Source organism: Clinocottus analis, unplaced genomic scaffold (genome assembly GCF_023055335.1).
Source record: "Clinocottus analis isolate CAN_PGR_092001 unplaced genomic scaffold, fCliAna1.0.p SCAF_15, whole genome shotgun sequence".
In the NCBI taxonomy this organism is placed as follows: Eukaryota; Metazoa; Chordata; class Actinopteri; order Perciformes; family Cottidae; genus Clinocottus; species Clinocottus analis.
The window spans coordinates 16,128,127-16,152,079 of NW_027175876.1; the positions used below are offsets into that span (position 1 = coordinate 16,128,127).

The 23,953-nt window shown below is 44.8% G+C and overlaps 2 protein-coding genes across 5 annotated transcripts in view; both read right to left on the reverse strand.

The window, feature by feature from the left end:
* Positions 1–208: 208 nt before the first annotated feature.
* gtf2a1 (general transcription factor IIA, 1) lies at positions 209–10,000 on the reverse strand. Of its 3 annotated transcripts, none has more exons than XM_068577405.1 (10): positions 9,786–10,000; positions 8,025–8,126; positions 7,613–7,850; positions 6,259–6,323; positions 5,418–5,493; positions 4,756–4,877; positions 4,189–4,293; positions 3,655–4,041; positions 3,431–3,520; positions 209–2,369 (listed from the first exon to the last, which is right to left on the reverse strand). In XM_068577405.1, exons 1-10 carry the CDS (start codon positions 9,813–9,815, stop codon positions 2,262–2,264), a joined length of 1,323 nt encoding a protein of 440 aa, XP_068433506.1. In that variant the 5' UTR covers positions 9,816–10,000; the 3' UTR covers positions 209–2,261. The 3 variants fall into 3 exon arrangements, with proteins under 3 accessions (XP_068433506.1, XP_068433505.1, XP_068433508.1); XM_068577404.1 differs by having other exon boundaries at positions 4,738–4,877; XM_068577407.1 differs by lacking the exon at positions 9,786–10,000 and adding an exon at positions 8,577–8,884 and having other exon boundaries at positions 4,738–4,877.
* A 2,142-nt stretch (positions 10,001–12,142) lies between these two features.
* Positions 12,143–23,953, reverse strand: part of ches1 (checkpoint suppressor 1) — a 59,098-nt gene continuing 47,287 nt past the window's right edge. Inside the window, exons 4-6 of one of the 2 annotated variants that reach the window (XM_068576644.1) lie at positions 23,681–23,739; positions 17,044–17,152; positions 12,143–16,009 (exon numbers count right to left, since the gene is read on the reverse strand). In XM_068576644.1, coding sequence (XP_068432745.1) covers positions 15,448–16,009; positions 17,044–17,152; positions 23,681–23,739 — 730 coding nt within the window. In that variant the 3' untranslated portion in view covers positions 12,143–15,447. The remainder of the gene's footprint in view (positions 16,010–17,043; positions 17,153–23,680; positions 23,740–23,953) is intronic. The other variant, XM_068576645.1, reaches the window with a different exon arrangement.

Here is a 23,953-nt window from a genome sequence, read left to right on the forward strand (position 1 = left end):
AAAGGTAATGGATAAGTTGTTACAATATTAGCTTAAGCTAACGGGTGAATTGTTACAATAGCTAATAGTAACGGGTAAATTGTTACAAATTAAATGGATGAGAACAATACATTTTCCTTAACTGAACACCAGTTTTAAAACACAAAACATTTTGAAAGCAAAGAATACATTTTTAATAGACATTTTATAAGATCATCTGTGTGTCGATATAAAACAAATGCAAAAAGTTTAAAAGGCACAAGCAACATACAAATAACTAAGCAATTTAAATGATTTTTAAAACAATTTTTTTTTTTACCAATAACCATGGAGAGCTACTGAATATTGTCCTTTGTAGTGTTCTACCTAAAACATGTGGGATCCTCTGTTGGCATATCTATAATATTGAAGAATGGTGATGGGCCCTTAGTGTATTTAAAAGCGCCTGTTTTTCCCAGCCATTTTGATTTCAGTGTAGATTAATCAAAAAAAGGCTGACAAATACTAAACGATTGTAAAAGATCTAAAATAAACATGATTGCATTCCCATTAAATGATGTATGGGGAAATGTAAGCAAACTTTCTGCATTGTAACCTCAGTGTTTCCTTAGTATTTAGAGTTTCTTTCAAAATACACTTTATAGCCAACCATCAACCGAATTGACACAATAGTCAAAAAACACATACTTTATTTCAAATTGCTGCAACAGGGGCACTAAAAACAAACTGCAGAGAAACACACAGGCCCCGAGTTAAACTCGCTTCAATAGAAAATATTCTCATTTAAAAGTCATGAATAAAATGAAAGCCCAGGAGAACATACAGTGGACGAAATTATTTGGAACACAGCATTATGTAGCTTTGTCCAACCAACAGAGAAAAAAAGGACCACTTATTAGATTATAAGAGCACAGTTTGGTGCGGCTTTCCAACCTTTCAAAAAATAGAACATTTTATGAATTTTCAGGAATAAATTAAAAAGAATAAAGGACAACGCAGTGTCCCCACCCAAAAACAAGGAAGAAAAATGCATTTTAAACTAATTTACTGTTTCTAACAGACAGTTTGAGATTATGGGTGTGCAAAAAAAAAAAAAAAAAAAAGATAAACAAATTAATTTCCAGAATAAAGCAGTGACAACACACATCAATCAACATTCACACACGTCAACACACTCGCCACATGCCTGTACAATCAGTCACTGGATCTCACTTTCTCTCTCACACACACACACACACAAATAGAAGAGAGCCCGCTGTGGCTATTGATTAACTTGACTGATTCCACAACACATTGATAAACTGACAGTGCAAATTTTCAGACGGCTGCAGGAAACTAAAATGAGAGCAAAGAAGATACACTGACAGAACAGACCTTCAGGCATTTTGTACATTTCTTAAATGAATTCAGTGTTGTATCTGCTCTTCCTTTTTTTTGTGTGTCAACAATAAAGATGGAATGAAGCTCCAGAGAAGCAAATGAGAGAAATAACAGTATTTTTGGATTGGGCATTCATTAGATTAAAAATAATGCCTTTTACACAACGATTAGTTATTCTAGAATTAATGTAATTGTACCTTCTTTTTCTTAACCCTTCATGAAACACATAAAACATAATAAAAAAGAAATTGTTTAAAACAATTGGTTGTTAACTACATTAAACCCTCTGGAGTACCTTTTTCATAAACATAAATTGTGAGACAGAATTAGGATCCAAGAGCAAAAATTTGAAGCCAAAAGTTGATTCTGGCTGCTGTAAAGGCAGCATTCTCGACTGGTAGCACTAAGTTTGGACTTAAATGTAGACACGAGTCAATCCAGTCAACCGACTACAGTGCATCATAAAGGTGTTTCTCATCTACGGGGTTATAATGAATGACCTCTGACCCTCCTGTGGTGGGGCAGGGCAGGTCACCCTGGTCCACTACACCTGTATGATGTAAAATGCTTACTGTACTTTCCATTGTGTGTGAATTCTCTCAGGCAAAACGTGGGGAAGCCTGGAAGAAGCAAAGAAAGATCAAGAGGAGTCTGTTCGCAAGCTTTCACTTCCCCTGTAGGTTTCTCATCCCGAAAGGCCAGTCGAGTGTTTGTGACAACACCCGGGTTTTACGGTACCACAGTCTGCTGGGTTAGTCAGAGTTCTCAAAGACTCAGAAGTTGTTTCCTGAAATGAATCCAGTCACAGTCTATGGAAGGATATTGAAGTGTCTGTTAACTGGATAGAGGGAGTTACAGAGTTCCAGCTCCTGTTGCTTTCTCGGGTTGCTTTGTTCTCTTCTTCACCATTCAGCATCCCCGATGGCTTTGGAGAAGACATAATCTCTCCCATTCAGATTCATGATCCCGTCCTTCAGGTGGAATTTCCATTTATTCTTACTTCTGTGAATCTGGGGAGGAAAGAGAAAAATCAATGTTGTGGGCGTCAAAGACAGATGGACACCAGTTCATCTTACAGTCTTTAATGCTTCTAGCTCACGCACATCGAGGACTCAGCCGCACACATACACATGCATATTAACTAGCGTTGACCAATACTTCTCATAAGCACTGAATGAAGTGTGAGGCAGACGGATGAATCTTGTGAAAGAACACCGGGGAATTTCAGCCTGCATGCACGTTTTCAGCCCAACGTTGTTGAAAGGGCATCTAATATTGGTAGCAAGAGCAGCAAGCTAGCAGATTGCAGAGTGCCTTTTCTAAGCTTTGAACACATAAGAGTATACGTGTGTGTGTGTGTGTGTGTGTGTGTGTGTGTGTGTGTGTGTAAAGCTCTGCCTCTACCCCTCTGAGAAACGCTGACGTAGAGGAGAGAAACCGGCGTGACAGTAAATGACAGCAAAAGGCGGTGATATGTTCCGTCACCGCATTGATGCAGAATCGTTGACGTCCGCATTGTGATGCATGATACTGATGATCAAACTTTGCACTCTCGGCAAAAAGGAGCCAGCATCCAAAACTAAATGATTGCGAATTGTCGCTCGGTTTTTACCAAATGCTAGCAATTTCTTTTAGAAAAGATGGCAACTGTCATGAGACAAACAATAAAAGAGGCATTAATTACATTTACAAAGGGACTGGATGATGTCGGCAACAAATTCATAGTGTCAAAGTTTAATTAATGTCCAATTGTATTTGTTTTATTCAGCTGAAAAAACTAAGTTTTATTTAGGTTATTTTATTATAGTGGAAAAATACAATAAGCAAATTGGTGATTCCCAACTAGTTGTAGGTGTAAACGTAAGTAATAACGTTAGCGTGTGTGTGTGTGTGTGTGTTAGTCCTGCAATCAATTGGTGACCAAACCAGGGTTAGAGAGCAATGCACTGAAATTAAACAATCGATGCATGCAAAAATGATACAGGCTATTGTCAACAGGTATAATATAATTAGACATTTTGAATATTCTTACGTGCAGGTGCATTGCATTTAGTGGTGTCATGTTTCTTACCTTGTCATATTGGCACACCACTACATTCTCTGTATCAAACAGCTCCTGGTCCTCCTCATCACTGACATCATCACCACTGTTCAGTGGCTCCTGGTGAGGAAACAAAACCAACAATACATCATCTAGTTGTCATAATGCTCCCAGCCCGACCCATCCAACACCAGCCAGCTGCCTCTTAACAATAGCCTTTGTTTTGTATCAGTTGGGTTTTCTCTGGTGCCCACCTCTTCCACCTGCCCGTCCTCTCCTCCGTCCTTGTCCTTCTCCTCCTCCTCATCTTCATCATATTCCTCCTCCTCATCCTCGTCCTCCTCTGAGGAGGTGTCTCCGGCGCCGTCCGTCTGCAGTATCATGGTAGGCTGGGGTTGGGCCTGCTGCTGCTGCTGCTGCTGCTGCTGCTGCTGCTGCTGCTGCTGCTGCTGCTGTGGGGCCTGTGGTGCAGCTGCGCCCTGCTGCACCTGCTGCACCTGCTGCACCTGCTGGACCTGCTGGACCTGCTGGACCTGCTGGACCTGCTGGACTTGCTGCACCTGCTGGACCTGCTGGACCTGCTGGACCTGAGCGTTTGCTGCCTGATTTGGCTGCTGCGCCAGAGTTGCTGCCTGCATCACCTAACAGCAAACAAAGAGTCAGGTTAATGTAAAAAATGAAACAATTACAAAATAAAGTTTCCTTCCATTGAGCGACTGACACAGATTCCAATTAATAGTGAACTTCCAGAAAAGAGAAACTGAAGGAGGAGTTGAAGGAGTGCTGACCTGTGTATTGCCTTGGACTTTGTTTCCTGAAGCTAAGACAATCTGCTGCGGCTGGATGATGACTCCTGTCTGCTGGGGCAGGCCTCCCTGCAGAGGAGCCAGGACCTGGGCACAGGGAACGGGAAGAACTCACATTTAGCCAAAGCTCTAGCGCGGATGTTATTGGGTTGTCCTGTGAAGGAATTAAATATTAAAATGCTAATGCCAAATTGCAATTGTTGGTTTTGTTGAAAAGCAGGTGGATCCTGGCTCATCATGTTGTGATGCATTTTATTATTGCTGCTTCATTTTAAGAGGTAACTGAGGGGAAAGGTGAAGTTTGAGTTGTGAAGTGTCCTGATTTTACGGAATATATGTTTTTCATGGCATTTGAAGTCTTTATTTCCATAAATTAGTTCTTCCACTGCTTCAGCTATGCAGCTAAAGAGATGAGACACACTATGAGCGGTTGATTGTTGTTCCCGAAGACCACAGAGAAACAAGATACTTTCAGCACGTCGTTCTCAACGCTCAACAGTCTGGCCTCTGTTTGAAGTGATGTGTTCCTACCTGTCTAATGGGGCATACCTGCTGTATGACCGGGGCCTGCACGCCGCCAGGCTGCATCTGCTGCTGCAGGAGGATCTGCTGCTGCGGCTGGATGATGTACTGAGCCCCATTGGGAGCACGGACCACCTGCAGGATCTGACCTGAGAGAGCGCGAAACAGAGGAGATGTGAGTGCTGGAGCAGTGAACTTATAAAAGGGCCGTTCCCCCTCAATATCAAAAATAAATATTCCTGACCTTACCAGTAGGGCTTTGGATCAGTCGAGATAGCTTTGAGTTGCCCAGTGTTGAGTGTCAGATATCGACCACAGAGGTCTTCTCCACAACATAATCTTTTTGTAAAAACTTCAACAGCAATGTCTCTCTAGAACTCTCACGCCGCCATGAGCACAAGCCTCTCGTCCACGAGCGCATGCACGCTGCGAATAGTTCGGGCATGAAACCGCTCACAACCAGGTCTGTGGATGAGCTTCAGTAACCAGGTCAGGAGTTCTAGAGCGAGACATCACTTTTATATTTTTCTAATGGTTTTCTCGGGCGCTTTGAGCACCACAAGCAGACGCCAAGACAATCAAGATTGATAAATTGCACTACAGGTTAAAAAAAGGGAAATATGTGTATTTTTTTGGGCTGAAGTATTTCTTTCCACTTTGACGCACAGATAGCGCAGCGAGTGTTTCACCTTGGCTGGTGATGAGCTGTTGGTACGGGGTGACCCCTGTGGGCAAAGCCAGGGTTGCTGCAGTAGCTGCTGCACTCTAGAGGAGGAAAAGGAGAACACACTTGAGCGGCTGAAACAAGGCAATCAGGTACACACTCACTTTCTCACTCGCACACAAGGAAAGTAACCCGCAGGCAAAAAGAGTTATAGCTGAACATTACCCTGAAGCAGACGTTCGGCTTCCAGAATGTGCAAAACAAGTGTTCGAGGTTGTCACGGTGTAAATATTCAACTGGGGCTCTTAAAGTACACACCAGGTACACAAACAGGAAGGTAAGATTACATTTCTCCGGAGATGTTTTAGTATTCATGAAATGCAACACAACTTCACAATTAAAGTGCTAATATTCGGATTCCCTCGGCCGCTGTGATTAAAGCAGCCGTTTCATGGTTGTTTTTGTTCATTTTACCTGCCAAGTGTGAAGGCGAAAGGTTAGACATTTGCAAGGGAAGCTTAAAACAAAGCGGTTGAGGATTAAGACAAAAACAACAGAGTCTACTAATACAGCACAGATGCAGGCCTCGACACCAACAGATGGCTCGCTGAACCCAAGTGTTGTCGAGAGAGAGACAGGAGGAAGCACAAGATGAAGGGGAGCGTTGATACCGTTGTGCGAATGTATGTTAAACCGACGAAGACAAAGTGTGTTTGTCTGTGTGCGTAAGAGGATGTTTATCCCTGGCTTTATCTCTACTGTAATCCAGGCTGCAGGACAGCTCTCTGAAGGGCCTTTCCTGGCCTTCTGCACCCCCACCCCCAAAATATTAGTATGGTAAATGTATCTGTACATTATCTACTTACCATCCCCGTTGCACTCATGTGCTGCAGAATCTTAGAATCTTGAACAATAACTTGCTGCTGGGGAGCTGTGCAGAGAAACATGATTAAGGCATACAATGATATGCTGCAAAACGGATTATTAGGTCCTGCTGTGAAAACTATTAAACAAAGAAAAGAATAGCTGTGAACACAGATTGAGTCAAGTCATTGAATCTAGTACTGGCTCTTAAGCCACAGCTGGCTACTTTCAGAAGAATCACTGGCATACCTGCTCATGCTGTTATTATATACATGAGAAAGATAATCTGTGAAACACAATCTGGTTCCTCTGCCTAAAATATACAATGCAGTAACAGACTCTTGATTCATATTTAATCAGAGCAGCCTGGTTTGACCGTTTTATCATAATTCACGGACAGTGTTTGGCAGTTGTGTTAGAGAGTCAAATTCATTTGTTTTTCTTTAGATTATTAGATTAGAAAACTTGAATAATCCCAAATGGGGAAACTCATTTGTCACCAAAATCCATACAGACAAGAACAGACAAAGTCCACAGTGCACAGCAGACAAGAAACACCTCACAAAGAACAAACACCACCAGAAAATGCCATATGAAACATGACCGACATCAGAAAGATGCTGAATCTAAAAGTCACAACTAAAGGTGTCCATTAACAAATCTAACTGCTGCTGGAACAAAAGACCTTCTGAGTTGTTCAGCAGAACACTTTAGCATCCTGAGTCTCACTGACTGAGCTTCTGAGTCTGTTAAAAACACAGTGTGGTGGATGGCCTTCAAAAGAAACAAACATTTTTAACTTGGCCCTTGTTCTCTTTTCTATAGTGACCTCTCGTGAGTCCAGGGGAGGCTAATCACTGAGCCAACCTATCTGATCATCTTATCGATCCTGTTTTCATCATTTTATCATCCCCCACCGCCCCACCCACACTAGCTAAGATCCCCTGATTAAAAACATGAAGCTTTCTGCTGATATTAAAGGATCTAAGCTTTCTCAAGAAGAAAAGTCTTGACTGAGCCTTTTTAAATACAGCATCAGTGTTATTTTTTTCCATTTTATTTTGCTGTCCAGTGGATTGTGGATTCTTACACATGTCATGAAGAGCACTCAAGGGAGGCAGAGGAACCAGATTGTGAATCTGTCTCATGTAGTACTGTCAGGATAGTGACAGTTTGAGCAAATAACCAGTCACTTAAATTTAAGTTACAATTTAAAAGGTTAAAAGACTCTGTAGTATAATAATTACACTTTTTGTTTATCAATTTCTGTCCAAAAAAAAAATTTTTAGTCGAAGAATTATCGCCACAACCACTTAATTACAGTAGGAAGAAAGAATATGACTAGTTGTTGTTTACCAGTGCAGTGTGGCAGTGCCGACCGACCTTGCTGCTGCTGCTGAGGCGGCAGAATGACTTGCTGGGTCTGTGCCGGCTGGGACACATGCTGGACTTGTTGGACCTGTTGGACATGCTGCACGTGCTGAACGTGCTGAACCTGCTGCTGAACCTGCTGCTGGGCGGCCTGCAGGGCTGCCTGCTCCTCCGTGTGGAAGCCCTCCACTGCCTTGGACTGCAACAGTTTGTTTTCCCACAGCTGGAGCATCCGGCAGAAGAAAAAAAGGATGTCTCAGAGTTTTAATAATACTTTGTGATGTACCATTTTCAAATGGTGGAATAAACCCATCCAGGGCTTTCACACTGTTCATATACTTCATGACTACATAGGGGGTGAGGATAAGTCATTCTGCAATGCTGATGGGGACATTACCGTTTTCAGCTCCAGCAGCACCTGCTCATCCACTCCCTCATCCAGGAACAGCTCCCGCACCTCGTTGATCACGTCCTCAATCACAGACTTATATAGTTTAGGCTGTGAGGAGGCATGCACACAAAAAGACAGAGAATGCTTCAATTACTATGTTTGCTAATACACACACACACACACACACACACACACACACACACACACACACACACACACAGAGTATATATTGATGTATTCCTAAATGTGTAATAGGAACACATCAGTTAATAACACAGCTGCTATAACAGCAGCTACACATGCAATGTCTAACAAACCATATATACATATATTCCGTTTTCCTCTTGCCAGATAAGCATTAATTAGTGAGTTGTAATAAAGCAACCTGTTTCTAATATTTAGCTCCATTCTAAAGTTGGTCTATAGTAAAAACCTGGGATTCAGCTCTAAAGTGTCCGATACACGTCTCGGACAGCCGGCTATACACACACACACACACACAGTGTCCCTCTGGATGACGTAGAATAATGGCGAACACTAACTACAGTTCGTGTTTACCATTTAAATGTGTACAGCAGCACAACTGTCGCATTTCAGGCCGGAAGAGAAGCTACAGTACAATGGACGCCTCGGCGCCAGACCGACGGTCCGCCGCCTTGCGCGAACTGAGCTGCGCCGTCCCTGACGTCCGCAGCACGGACCTCGGTCTCTCCCTTCCTCCCCTCGGCCCGTCTGCTCCGCCACTATTTAAAGCTTAGGCTGCTGTTTATATGTAGAGGCGGTGACGTAGCGTCGAATAGCACCTTCCCATCCCGGGCAGTCTATATTAGAGAGCCAATATGGCCGTATAAAACCAAGCGGCAGAAAAGAGGAGGGCCAGAACCGGAGCGAGAGCAGACGTGGAAGCCATTTTACGGAGCGGCAAACTGCGCGCCCGACAGCCCCGTACATTGAACAGTATGTGGCGGAATGTGAAGGATGTTTTCGGTGTTTTATCTTATGGCTGCTCGGCTTTGACTACATAGTGTGGCCGTGTCACAGGGAGCAGGACTACTTTGTCATGAGATGGGTACAAGTGGTGGTTTGGGACGGCTGTGCTGCTGCTGGCCGTGGAATGGTGGACAATGAAGAGGCTTTAGACTGAGCGTTGACGGGTTTCGGCTAAGGAGACTTTAATTAAAAGGAAAAAACGCATAATTCATTCGCAGTGGGTGGAGGCGAGGTGCTTTGCGAACATCTGCGTCTAATAAATTATGCCAATATAAAACAATTTAGCTCATTTAACGTTACCAAATTGTCCTTTAAAATGTCAGACTCATCGACACAAGCGTTGCTTTGACCCTGAACTAAAGCCACAGCACAGACATCAAATCCCGGAGACTCAGCATCAACCCTAATTTACTGAGCCATACGTGTGATTTTAGAGAAACTATGAATTAACTACCCTTAACGGCCAAATCAAAAACGCTTCAAGTGGACAAATAAACCAACTCTTGCAGGTCCTCCCAACCCTCAGCCACTAACCCGCATCTGTACGTTAGCCATTGCGCTACCAGATGGCTTTATCGGAGAGAACTATCTCACCTCACTTTCGAAGAATGATTAAAATGGCCGATTGACTGAAGTTAGTCGTCATTTATTTGATAGAACAGTGAAGTGTCTGTTAAAGCCCATTCATTTTCCTGAATGATAAACAGCTCGTTGACAGCGTTCTCTTATCTTAACCCCCATTTCCCCCGCTGACAATCCTTAGAGATTGATCCTTACCACTGGGTTCGAGTTAGCCGAGCTCGCCATTATACACGTAGTGTAAAAACCACACGGAAATAGGCGAGAAATAGAGCCAAAAAAAATACAAAAAACGATTTAAAACAACTGGGAACGGTCTCTTAAAACAGCCGGCATTACTTTTGTAAATAAAACACAGTTTTAGCGGTCTTATTTACAATCCCGGGCTGCGACTCCCAGCCGTCCTCCTTCCGTCGTTGTCCTGCTTTATATACTGAGCATGGAGCTGCGAGTGCGCGAGACATAGGGCAGGGTCAGTCTGTGGCTCGCGCGAGATCTCGTACGTCGACGTATGACGACCGAGCGTTACGCCTGCTGATGGGAAATGTAGTTTAAAGGTGTTTAACGTGGCACGCGGTAGATAAACGTGCACAGATCGCATTAGCTTTATAATGCTCAGTGATCTTGTTTACTGAATTAGGCCAAGTGTAAATATTATGACCCATATAAGGAGATAATCACAATATCCCAGGAGCCATAGTTTCTACACTGCTGGATCATTAGATAATATGAATATCCTATTGATATGGGGGAGATTTTATACAACAACCATATCAACCCCACATGAAATCATGGACTTCAGTTTGAGCATTAACGATGACAGAAGTCAGTTGATATGACGGTGTAAAGGAGAAGAAAGGAGGCACTGTAAAACCACACTCACTCCCAGTACTTCGTAATGGTCTCCAGTACTTTATTCTGACTCTGTGCTAACAAACTCTCACTAGAAACATTTCTGTATCCTGTCTGAACTTGTTTTGCTTATACTTAAGTCAATAATGACTGATTAAGATTTGACAATGAGCTTGAAACATATCTTCCCTTTTCATAAATGTCCATTATATTAGATTATTAACCGTGGTAATTATACTTCTGTAATGTAACAGTATATATTTGGTGCCTTTGTTCATGGTTTCAGATGACTTGTAATGTAGTAACACCTTGCTGCCACTAGAGGGAGGTCACACCACGTAGCAGAGCTCCATAAAACAAACTCTCCTATTCTGATTCTATGACACACACACACACACACACACACACACACACACACACACACACACACACACACACACACACACACACACACACACACACACACACACACACACCCCCCATTCACTCTGTCTAGGATACAACTATTTTATTTCAATAAAGGAGGCGAGTAAGTGATTCTTTTTGGGGATTAGCCAAATCCATGAATTCTGTTTCATCAAAAAAACACCTGTCCTGACTACCAAGGGAACATTTCCAAAATACCATTAAAGCTTTGCAGTAAATGAGAGCTGACAAGAGAACGTTACCTCTACTTCTGTCTCCATGGAAACTTGCCTCACTGGTCAATTCAGTGGATGTGGATGATATCGCCCGGGAAACACACATCTCTCTGTGCATCGTCCACTGAGCCTCAGTGACTTCATTACATTCATTTCACCAAGGGGAAACTAAGGTCGACCCGACGAGGATGAGAAGAGGCTTTTGCATTCACTTGGAACCTTTTTCTTTCCGAAAGTTGTGAAAAAAGATGATTGGTGAGGGGGATGTGGGTTTCCTAAAAAAACTATGAGATGTGATCCAACGTGAGGCTGCGTAACGCGAGGCATGTCGTCTCGCTCCTGGTAACGGAGCGGTACGATGCCCTCTAAAGATCCAGAGAATGCACACTTTTCTCCCCCCTCTTTCTTTGCAGTAGTTGCATAGCAACAGAGGAGCTGCTAGCTCCAGTTGTGCTGCTGTGGGAGCGCTGCTGCACAGGGAGGCACTGGCTCCAGATTAAGCCCGTCTCGGCTTCAATTATGAATGGGCTTCCACTGCCACACAGCTCCAAAATGGCACCACTCAGATTGATAAGGTATTGAGGAACTCTTTGGTACACTTAACTCTTTTACTTCTCCCCCCCCCTCTCCCTCTCCCTCGAGGGGGTGCGGAGTCTGACTTTAATCAGAAGTATTGAACTTAAATGATTAGAGGAAGTAAATGAATAATTAACTGGTGGAAGAGGCATGGTTATGATAAGACCCTTGTTGATGGGAATATGTGAGGTTAATGATTGGGGTCAGTCTTGAGAGCAAATGAAAGAGTCTCCAGTCTCACAAAGCGAGCACTTTACCAGCAAGTGGGGGTTAGTGTGTGTTGCATGTAGAAGTGGTGAAAATGAGGTGGCGGGGGGGGGGGTTATATGCTTCCTTGTGAGCCTTTACTATATTTAACTCTGAATGAAATTTAATTCGCTGCTTTTGAAAAGCTGCGGTTAACCGTCACGGCGGCTGTCGTGGGTTCGATTCTCTCCGACGGACTCGTTTGGCTCGAGTCCACCAGAAGGAGCAACCAAAGGAATCTTCTGCAACTTGTATTTTTTATTATTGCAACCAACTGGAAGACAATACATCACATAAACATCATTGCAGTTTTTCAGGAAATGGAAAACAAAATAAAACAACATTTATATATTTTTTGCCACGGTATTGGACAACGTTGATATTTACATGTAGTGATGAAATAGGTCTTAAAATCATTCTTTGGCAATATGATTGCACAATAAGGAGAGAATTGAACATTTACTGGGAAAAAAAAAACAACCAACACCCCCGGTGCACTCTGCATCACATCTCACAGATCAATAACAGTTTTGCATTTTGACATCTCTAACCTATGGCTTTCCAATATTCAGCTCGGACAGTCACCAAAGAAAGAATGGCAGTATTGTAGATCATTTTGTCAGAGAGAGAACAGAACAGAAATAAAAATGTGCATAAAAACATTTAAAAAAAAAAAAAAGAAAGAATGGCAACTGTATTTTTCGAGCATTACATTGCTGTTTGGCAGACTGGAAACAAACACTTGTTTTAGGGGCTTTTTCAGGCAGTGAAGTGTATTTCCTTTGCTTTGAAATGTCCAAGCTATATCTTATGTGTTGCTCTGTTTTTCCACGACTCGCAAGGTCAGGAGTTCATCCTTCCTGCACGTCGCCGAGTGAGTCAGAGGAAAAAAAAAAAGGTGGTTGCTAAAGCAACACATTCCCCCTCGACATGGCTCTGCCAGCTGAACACATTATTAGTCACCACAACAGTGGATGTTGCTGACCCGGGCCGCGGGAGCGCTCCGACAGATCTCAGACGAGAGACGGATGGCACAAAACAAGAACACTGAGGTGTCTCCTTTTAGCTTTGTTTAGTAAATGCCGGCATGGATACCATACAGAAAGCAAGCCAGTGATGCATGCTACAGGTGGCAAAAGACTGTACCAGTGAGGGTCATGCATTCGTCTGCCTGCTTGGCTCGCTGACAATCACTCGACGCGCATTGAGCTGAAACCGAACCCCGGCGCGGCCGCTGCTACAACCAAACGGGCCGTGTTTTCTCCTCCTTTTCGTTTGCACCGCATCTCTGCGAGCGCGGGGAAATGAATACATTTATGCATTCCTGTTTCAGCGAAAGCGTGCCGAATCATGGCAGTGCAATATTTATATTACTTCTGATGCAAAAATGTCAAAGCTCACGACTGCCCTTGTGGATTTCAATCAAGTCAGTGTTTTCTTGATCCTAAGTGAGATACTCATACTCTTTGTAGAGTGGCAAAATATATTAAAAAGCCCTCTGATCTCCGGATTGGGCTCTTGAGATAAATATGTATGCGAGCTTGACATCCACAAGGGCATGTGATACCTTTAATCAAAGGGTTAACAATACTGTATGTAAATCAAAAAACATTTTCTTTGTCATTATGCCATCCCCTACATTCCTCTTCCTTTTCAATACCATTTCTAAGTAGCCTATTTGGAGATATGAGGTTCTTTCAGGACACATACAAAGCTTCCCATGCCTGTCTGATCCACACATTTACACTGAACAATGCCGATGGGAAATAAGGACACATGTACATTTACACACAGGAGAAAAGAAACCAATACTGTTATAAATAAAGACAAGTAACGTTCTGTCAAAACATGTCAGAGACATGACAACAGAGGTACTGAGGGCAGGCAGGCAGGCAGGCACAAGGTTAAAGGGTGTGTGCTCCTGGGCACACCAACTCACACACACACTCTACACATGTGTTCTGAAATAACACTGGGGTTAACATTGAACACCTAAAAATCACTGTACAGGCAGAAGAAGACGGAAGCCCACCCCTAAGAGGTGATTCAGCTGGCCTACATAGCCTGAACCCGAAGCCCAGAGGTGCAGAGTGATCCCCCACGCTCCTCCCTGAAGACGTGTCTTTGAAAGCCCGCTCAGAAAAAAAGAACCCAAAAGATTCAAAGAAAAAAAAAAAAAAAAAAATCCAATATAATCACGGGTATAAGAATTGGCGGCAAAACTTTTTTTCTTTCCTCTAGGAACAAGGTTTATATGAAAATAAGTCATGCTTCATGCTAAATACATTGTTTATCTTACATGATCTTTGAATAAAAAAGATTTGCTTTTTATCTTATTTACAAGCACCCATGCAATATAACTGAGAAAGTCCTGCAGGTCAAATTGCTTCAATTAAGAAAGGAAAAAAATAAAATATTTTCTAACCTTTTTACAGAGTTGTCCACACGGGACGAATTGCTTATATCTTTATGAGGGTAGAGTGAGGGTAAACAGACACAAACAGAAATCTAAACCCACAGTTCATGTATATAGTTCTTTGACATTGTAAATGAATAGGAAGGTGTGGTAGCTACTGGCAGCTACGATATCTATACCAGGTGTCTACGCCTATGGACAGAAGTACTGGGAAGTTTCAGGGACGTTTACATTATGCAACAACAACAACAAAATGAAGGAGATATTGCCTCAGACCCGGCACACTATCCATCTCTATGGTGATAAAACATGACCATTTTTTTATTTTTAAATATCTATTCTTAAATACTATGAGTGCTCTTGAAATAAACCATGTCTTTACCCATGATGCTTCTATTATAAGTGGTGTTAAATAATCTTAAGTGCATGAATATATATCACATTGGGTTTTACAATTATTTTGACGCTTTAGGTCGTTCTCCCCCAGCTCTCCTCGACTACTATGCCTTCTTCTTTTTTTTTGTCAGCTGTCGTATCGGCTACATGAAGCAACCTGGTCGCTTATCTTTGGCACAGTCTCACATTTGTGCTCGTGGATGTAGGAGAGTGACGCTAGCGAGCGGGCCGACGGAGCGCTAAGTCTGGTTGAATAGGCCCCGCCCTCTTTGCTGGCATCACTGCGAGATTGCTACAGATTCACATGGAAACAAACAGGTAAGACAAACAGCCATCTTCTGTGTTTGCGCTGCACGCTCCTCAATGTGATTCGGTTTTGTCGTGTTCAACTTGTCCAAATTAGTGACAAAACATGCATTTTTTTTTATGGCTTTCATCCCCTTTTAAACAACAAAAACAACAAAGACACATGAGAAATACCCATTGATGTTAGTGTTGCTGAACATGTAGGAAAACATAGATTTTTGATATTGCCACAAATAAGTAGGATTCACCTAATGCCCTGCAGATAGATAGAGGGAGATGAGAAGTGTCTGTTGAGACTAATGCTGTAGTAACGTTACCTGTTGACCTATTTGTGTATTGTGTGTGTGTGTGTGTGTGTGTGTGTGCGTGCTTTCAGCTGTATAGCGTCTGTGTTTGCATGACTATGTACTTGTTCTATGTCTGAGTCTTAGTTCCTCAGGGCCTCTTTCTGCTCCTTCTGGCCCTTGGCGGTGCGATTTGTGATGTTGTTGAGGCAGGCTCTGACTCCCGCCAGGTGGAGCAGCGACCCCGCCGCCTCCTTCATCTCCTCGTCGTCGCTCTCCGGCGGCTTCTCCACCGCCGCCGCGCGCCGCTTCTTCAGCGGCAGCGTGTCGCTAATGCCCCTCGCTCGGTTTTTGGTCCAGGGCAAACTGCTCCCTGCCAGAGTCCCGGCCCCCGGCCCCGAACTACGTCTCTGTCCGCGCAGGGCCTGCTGGGAAATGTAGGTGGCGGCGGCAGCGGTGATGTGAGAATCCAGCGGGATCTCCCGGGGCTCGGGTTTGACGTCCGACTGGATCTCCACGGCGATGATGTCGTCGTCGTCGTCGTCCAGCGGAGAGGAAGGGCTGCTGACTCCGGAGGAGCACAGCCGGCTGGGGGATTTGGCGGTGCTGTAAGTGTGGTCGTCCTGGAGGTCCTCGCCGCCGAGCGGAGGAGAGTACCGGGACGGGCTGTCCGGTCCTCGGCTGAGATAATCTCCCAGGGATGATCTGTACGAAGGACACAGAAGCGAGAGAACGGCGTTACTCCTGCGCTCGCATATACACGCTTCGCTCCACCGAGAGGCTCCAGTTTGCTCTGCGTTGAACTGGAAAGCACAAAGAATTCACGCGGTCACCCGTCACCCTGAAATCGCCCCCCCGAGGGCCGAATGTGCACGGTTCTCAGGTCCGTTGTATCTCCAGAGAGAGAGTCAGCAGCCTTTCCTTACAGAAATGAGCGGACTCATTCTCAGATTGCCACCTATGCATTTTTCGAATGACACAGTGCATTTTGAGCAGCTCTCGTGCTCCCTGAGGTCGTGAAACTCGCTCAGCACATAAAGGACCTTGCAAGCTTTAAAGTCAGAGCGCCACAGAATGACGATTCTGCGGCGGAGCCGTTTAACCGCTGTCTACTACACATCAGCCTCCACGTTGGAGTGCAACACATATTTTGCTCTATTAGTCAGAAGACACTTTTCTCTGTAAGGCATTAAAGGACAGGGGTGTATTCTGACACCCAATAAATCAGAGGGAGCTTCAGCAGCGGGGCTCTGTCCCCCGGACATTTTCCTCCCCTCAGAATGGGAGGGTGAGCATATTAATATCTTATAAGAAAAACATGCACCCCATACAGTGATCAAATATTCACTGCATACCTTTAGTGGGACTTTGGGTATGTTTAATTCATAATGCGGTGCCGACCATCATACTCTTATGCTCCTATGATGGATGTGCATGTCCATGCATGCGCCGAATGTTCTCTGAATCACGAGGCCTCTCCCTCTAATAAACCTGTTTGTGTGAGAGACCGTTATATAAAACACACCTGGCTAGAATGTGAGCAGCAGGGAGCGTGTGAATGCCTCTTGACTTTTGGACACAATGAAGATGTAATTATGTAAACTATCTGTGAAAAACTTGGGCACGAGGTCTGCTTGGTGTATGTGTGTGTGTGTGTGTGTGGGAGTGTGTTGTGCAGGGGAAAGCCCTGACTGACATTAATTATGTGTTTGAGGGCAGCAGGAGCAAAGTCAACCCACCGTATGGCCGAGGTCCTGCTCCCCACAGGGCTTACAGGTAGGGGTCTTATCACGGGGAAGAGCGCCTGGCTCCTGACACGAGCGCCATTTTGGATCACACCACGAGGAACTAAAAAGGAAGAGAGAGCAGCGGACGTAAGAAACGTATGCCACATTAGTCACATGCAACACACACATCACTTTCTCAGTAGGGAGGAAACACAGAGGAAGCTTTCTCCAGAACCCGATCGGACCTCGATAGGACCCGGGAGCAGCTCGATGAGCATCCACCGAGGAGGCCGACGGGGCGATATTGATGAGAAAGCCGAGGTTCAATTGAGCGGGAAAGCGTCATAAATGAGTTAAGGCCGCTGCGAATCATTCAATTACCAACGACCGCTGGGCTCGGCTGAGTCCAGCCGGTCCGATGCTGAGGGCTGAGCGGCAGGAGTCAAGTGAAGGGATAGCAGCGCTGCAACGTGTGTGAGCTGCGACGCTTCGTCACGTTTCAGACCAATTACAACTCAAAGTTGTTTTTAAAGCAACCGACTAGACATTTATTGTCAAGTATCTAAGGAGGATTCACGATTTTTTTGTAGATTATGTTTCTCACCTAATTGTTTCCTGAAGCTCAAATTGGCATATTCAAATTTTTGTATTTTTTAAAAATCCAAACAAGGCTACTAAATAGTCTGTTTAATCACATTAATAACAATGTTTTATAACATTAATAACAGAGGCAGTTGGGGCATTTTTACTTTAAAACGTACTGTTAATCTGTTCATCAATTATCAAAATAGTTTCTGGCAATTCATTTTCTATTAAATCATTGTTTTAGCACTTGGATACATTATTTATTTGTGTTATTTATCATTTACCACCACCAGTTCCACTTTGACTCGAGGGTGAACGAAAGATGAATTAGAAATGCGTCAGTATCAATCAGGACTACAGTTCTCTATACGACGCTGAGATGAAAGATCCATGCAGACGTCGAGACATTCACCAAAGTATTCAAAGTCTACAGGAAAACAGTGATGAAGGAGAAAAGGTTTCCCACTACAAGGAACCACAGTCCATGTGTAGAAACCAGTAACTAGGCAGACAGGGTCTTGGTTGGGGAGGAACAAGTGGCACAATATCCAATGCAAACCAATTGAATAATATATATATATATATATATATATATATATATATATATATATATATATATATATATATATATATATATATATATATATATATATATAAGGAAGCTGGAGAATGTAACATAGGGATACCGGCACTCCATCTAAAAGCTATTTTACTCTTCTGACTAAACAAACACGCGGTAACCCACCTGGAGTTCACTGAATATGTCTTTCTCATGAGAGGAAAAAGGATTCCTCTGGTCTGAAGGCCAAACATGTCGGCTGGCTATCGGCTGGCTATCTGCGGGTGTCACTACACTGTGAAGCAGCACCATGTTGCTGCTTCACACAGGCAGAGCGATGATAGACAGGTCCTCCAAGACAACGGCCACAGAATGGAGCACAGATCCCCCCGCTATCAACACAAGCGCCTGAAGCACACATCCAGGATAATGGACCGGCTTTGGAACAAATCCCCGAATGTCTTCCAGTGGTCCACCCAAAGCCTGGACTTGAAGCCATTTGAAAATCTGTGGGGAGACCTGAAGATCCCAGGTTTACCACGGCTCCTAATCCAGTCTGACAGCTGTAGACTGAGCGCTCAGGCGCTGTCCGGGCATCGCCCGCGTACTGTACTGACATTTCACTGCTGTGACTTTGAATACATCCGCATCTTACTGATAGTTCAGGGTTTCGGCAACGCTTATTCACGTTCTTGTTCGGCGTTAGACGAGAAGATCGATACCACACACGAATGAAGCGAGAGACAGCAGCCGGTTCATCTTAGCTTAGCATTGAGACTGAGCAGGTCAGACAACGTGTTGTTTTTACACGTCTGCTTTTTGTGATGAGGTACACTGTATGAATGTGTGATCTTCAGACGGCATGGGATGTAACATTTCATTTTCCTTGGACTGAGCCAAGCGAGCAGTTTCCACCTGTTGCCTTTCTTTGAAGCTAAGCTAACAGGCTCATACTCACTGTACAGATGTGACATGAGTGGTGTCAATCTTCTCATCTAGTTCTCAGCAAGTGAGTGAATACGTTTATGTCCCAAAAGCTCAAACTATTTCTTTAAAATGTCTTTTTACCAAAATAAGTCAGGATTCTGAGTTGCCTCTTAGGGATGTTGCACGAGTACGAATGTGACCTCAGTGTTTATCTAATAAGCATACGCCTCACTGTGTGGAAGAGACTGGATCATTCTTCACGTGTGAGGTCACTTCAGGCTCCACTCAAACACGACTTTTATAACTTTGAAAAACTACATTTAATATTTATTATTATTAGATGATTACATTAGGGTACCAGTGGCGGTCCGTGGTGTTCGCCAATAGGCCAGCTGTGATCACAGCATATAATACATGTAGTGTATTTGTGAAAAACAATTGCATTGTAAAATATATATAACTTTTAATTTTATTTGTATTATTATTATCATTTTTAATCATAAAATAGCTACAACTTTGTGATTCTCTTCAGGCCGGCAAAGAAGGCCTCACTGGCCCTGACAGCCCGCCACTGGTCAGTATTCACTGTTGACTACTGGGAAAAATTAAGAACTTTAAGACTTCCAGATTTGAAATCCACCTTCTCGACTCATTGATTCATTGAAGGCCTAGTTCAGAGGACTACACCAACACACGAGCATCAGGCACCCCCAAATAATAACGAGTCTTTTATGCAGCTTCAGAGTTTCCATCAAGGTCAAAGTCTTCTTGCCGATGGTTCTTGTACGACCTGAGCGTCTTCACGCATCCTCAGCTGACTGAAGGGGAGATCAACGCGTCTGCAACTCCACATCTGCGTCTGCGCTGTCTGGAGTTGCAGATGAGAAGAAGAGCGTACGAGTAAATCTAAGCCAAAGCGCTCTCATTACTCAGGGCTGGCTGCTCGCACAGACATCCAGCTCACTAACACAGCTGTCATCTTCCTCTCTGGGGTCAGCGTGCGCGTGATGACCTGCTGTCTGCTCTGTTCGCTGCACCAGCATTTGGTAAGGTGCAAACTAAAAAGGTTTGGCCGTCGCATCGACACACTGGAGCTTAAGCTTTTTGATTGTTTTATAATCTCGGTCATTTATGATGGATGTGATGAGGACTGATCTAATTCGACCCCACCATACAAGTTGCCATGGCGAGGCCTCCCAGTAAACACTCCCACGACGTGTATTTGCTTCGCGTGATGAATTATGATAGCCGTGTTTGTGGTGTGGCGTTGGTGGTGGGCTTCTGGAGCCTTTCCCTGGCCAGCTGTGTCCACAGTAATCTTATTGACTCCAGTTAGTGTGGCTCTGCCCCTGATATCTGCAGCTCTGCTCTCCATAACCTTATAAGTAGGTCCCTGCACAGAGTCTCTTTTGTAATCTTGATCACTCGCTGCATGTCTGTGTCTGTGTGTGTGTGTGTGTGTGTGTGTGTCTGTGGGCAGTGCATTAGGTCTCCCCGGGTTGATGTGCGCCCGCCCCTCCCCACCTCGCTCCAGTCAGGGCTTTGGGTTGCCATAGCAACGGCTCCCCTTCCACATGCCACAGAGTGGTAGATCATGCATCAGCAGAGAAAGTGAGAGAGAGAGAGAGAGAGAGAGGCAGAGAGGGGGAGAGAGAGAGAGAGAGGAAAAGGGGGAAAGGAAATACCAAGCTCTGTGTGACACGGCCTCTCATAGCTCAGCGACACACTCCTGACCACCACTGTTTACCCTCCACACACACACACACACACACACCTCTTCGGCATGCTCTGTAACTTCTCTGTTTGAGTTCCCAGTTAAAGCTTTTCTCTGTCGCTCTAATTCTGTCCTCTCGTGTCGATTCCTTTCCCCCTGCGTTGATGTGGCTGTGGCTTCCACGTATGGAGCGGTGACTCATATCTCCGACTGAGCATGCTCGCCGTCCCTGCAGGTAGGACCCTGGGACATATGCTAAGGAGATGGAGGTGACAAACTAAGTGGTGAAAGAGCAGCAGCGCTCCCGCCGCCCTGCTCTCGCTCGCTGACGCTGAGCGATACATTTTTACAAGCTCAAAGCTATACAAAAAAAAGCAAAAAATCATGTAAATACAGAAGTGACGAGGTGTCTTTTTCCCCGTGTCTGGTCAGCTGCTCTGCCTCTCTGTCTGCCGCTCCGTCTCCTCTGCCTCCCTGCCTGTTTTCCAGGGCAGCCTCCTCCCCTCGGTTCCCTCATGCGCTCCTCTGCTCTCCTGGTAAATGAGTTCCACATGGCCCCGCAGGCTGCAGCCTCCACCCAGCCAGCAGAGGAGCGAGCAGACCAACACACACACACACACACACACACGACCCGAAGGGTCAAAGGTCACCCCTGGCAGAGCTCGAGAACGCAGCCGTTTGAAAGCACACGCGCACACACACACGCACACACACACACACACACACACACACACACACACACACACACACCTGTTTATCGGCCTGCTTGGTTGCAGTGTGGTAAACTGAGGGCAGAATCTGAGTTCAGGATGGATACTGATGTTCTGACTGTCTGACTGGCTGGTGGGCTAGCAGATTACCTGGATGGCTAACTGGCTCGTCTATCTCACCCTTCAGCTGAGCGTCTGAGAGGCTGACTGACGTGTGCTGTGATTTACAGCGTGCACCTTCACTCTGGATCCTCATGAGACACATGGAGGCAAACAGCAGGACACCGGTTCTCCTAAACAGATACATATACGAATTTAATATAATCCTCAAATCCATGAACGATCAGAAATGGTCTTTAAATATATATATATATATATATATATATATATATATATATATATATATATATATATATATATAGGTATTAAGTACTTAATATGCAGCAGACTGCTCCCTGTTATAATGTATGAACATACGTTTTTATATGATCTTTATAGGGTTATTCAGTAATCAGTGTAGTCAAATGTGTAAAAAGTTACATATTTCTCCATTAAATGTAATTGAAAAAAGTGATAAATTTGAGTAAAAAAAAGGAGATATTTCAGCCAAGTGGCATCGGCGTCAGTATGACGTGGCATGAAATGAAATACTCAAAATTAGACATGCATCATTTCCACCGCTGCCACAAACAAGTCAGCGTTTGCTCGTGACTTAAAATCAAACTTTAATCTTAAGAAGAAAAATAAAGTGTAAACTTGACCTTGTCTGCGATCCTGCACAGTGTCCTGACAGAGCAGACGAGTCAACATGTCACCCCAACGTCTCAGTGTTGGGATGCTGCTGTGACCTGTGACCCTCCCTCTGCAGCCGACAGGTGGACGAAGGCTTCTAAAGGAATCAACGAATGGGGGTGTTTCTGAAACGATAGCGGGTGACCAAAGTCCTTCAGTAAATCAGGAACACTTAGGCCACTGTATAATTTAGAGCTCCTGAACCTGCCGGGTGCTGGCTGGATTAAGGACACAGCTGCCAGGCCTTCATCCTGAGCCACCGGGCCACAGGGGGAGAGGCAGATCTCAGCCGCTCTGAAAGCTCTGGGAATGGGAGATGGAAGTCATAAAGGAGGGCCCTCACAGCACACACACACACACACACACACACACACACACACACACTCCGATCCCCTTCTTTCTTGTCTTTCCCTCTGGCTGTCTGTCACAACTTTGCTTCTCCCCGCTGCCTCCGAATGTCATGCTGGTCCTTCTGCAGCCTCTGTCCTTTCAAAACGTACACCTCACATTTAACCAGCCTCTTCTCCTGCCTGCCCCCCGTCACACGGGCAATCCAAGTCTCCCTTTCCAGACCGTCTGCCCCCTCCTCCGTCCAGCCGTCCAGCCGCTCAGATGCATCACTCTCACATTGTCTGCGTCGAGAGGGAGTCCAGCTTTTAGACACACTCTCCAACCTCAGCTCCTTGACCATTACTACTCCATTATCAGCTGTGAAGGAGGGCGCGCCGCAGACGCCTAATGTATCCATTTCCCCCTCCATTTAGGACTCGGCAGCCCAGCGAGCTCCCGGAGTGCTCCCTGATTGGGATTGAATGTCCATTTAAACTGCTGTCCAGCCACCAGGGAGGAGGTCGGGGGTAAGAGGAAGAGGAGGAGGAGGAGGATAATGGGAAACACAGAGAGAAGGAGGTGAGCAGGAGGAACAGAGTGAGACGGTGTGGAGTGTTGAGTGAGGAGGGGAGGCCAGGGGATTGCTCCCCAACCTCTGATTTGAAGCTGAGATTTTCTCTTCCCCTGGCTTTCTTTCCCTCCCGGTGTCTCTATCACTTCTTTTTCTTCTTCTTCTTCTGTGTTTTTTTTTTTTAACTTTCAAATACGCCTCCGTAGAAAAAGCTTTCCTCGTCTGGCGCCGAGCCAAGTGTCAGAACTCAGCACTCGGTATTCTCAAGGTGCGCTTCTAAAAAGAGGGATTTGGAATTGAGATGATTGGAGTTGGCACATCCGTAGAGGGGGGAGGGAGGGAGGGAGGAGACAGGGAGAGGGTGAGAAGAGAGAGAAAGAGACAGAAAGAAAGAAAGAAAGAAAGAAAGAGGCGGGAGATCACACACATACAGTAGAAGACTTGCGGAGGTGAAGCGGTACCTTGTAGGAGAACTCCTCCGTTCTTTCTGAAGAGGGGACTCCCCGACCACAATGGAGGACTAGAAAGGAAAGGAGGAGGGGGGGGGAGAAAAGAGAAACTGGTCAACCATTTGATCATGTTGCAGCAGCCAGCAGCCCGGCAGGCTCCATCACGCGGCAGATAGCGAGGCAAGAATCTGAGCCCATAAGCCAGCGCTTGTGATTATAGTGATTAGATTCCCGGGTGTCCCACTGTTGCCATTATTCCCTGTGATTACCTCAGAGAATTACAGC

Bases quoted from the DNA above. Each gene is read 5' to 3' on its own strand.
- gtf2a1 (XM_068577404.1), bottom strand. From the start codon at position 9,815: ATGGCGAGCTCGGCTAACTCGAACCCAGTG. The intron at 6,324-7,612 runs GTAAACAACAAC...TTCTCTGCACAG, and splicing joins GGCACTGCCACACTGCACTG to CTCCCCAGCAGCAAGTTATT. The intron at 4,294-4,737 runs GTAGGAACACAT...CCCTGTGCCCAG, and splicing joins AGGTATGCCCCATTAGACAG to GTCCTGGCTCCTCTGCAGGG.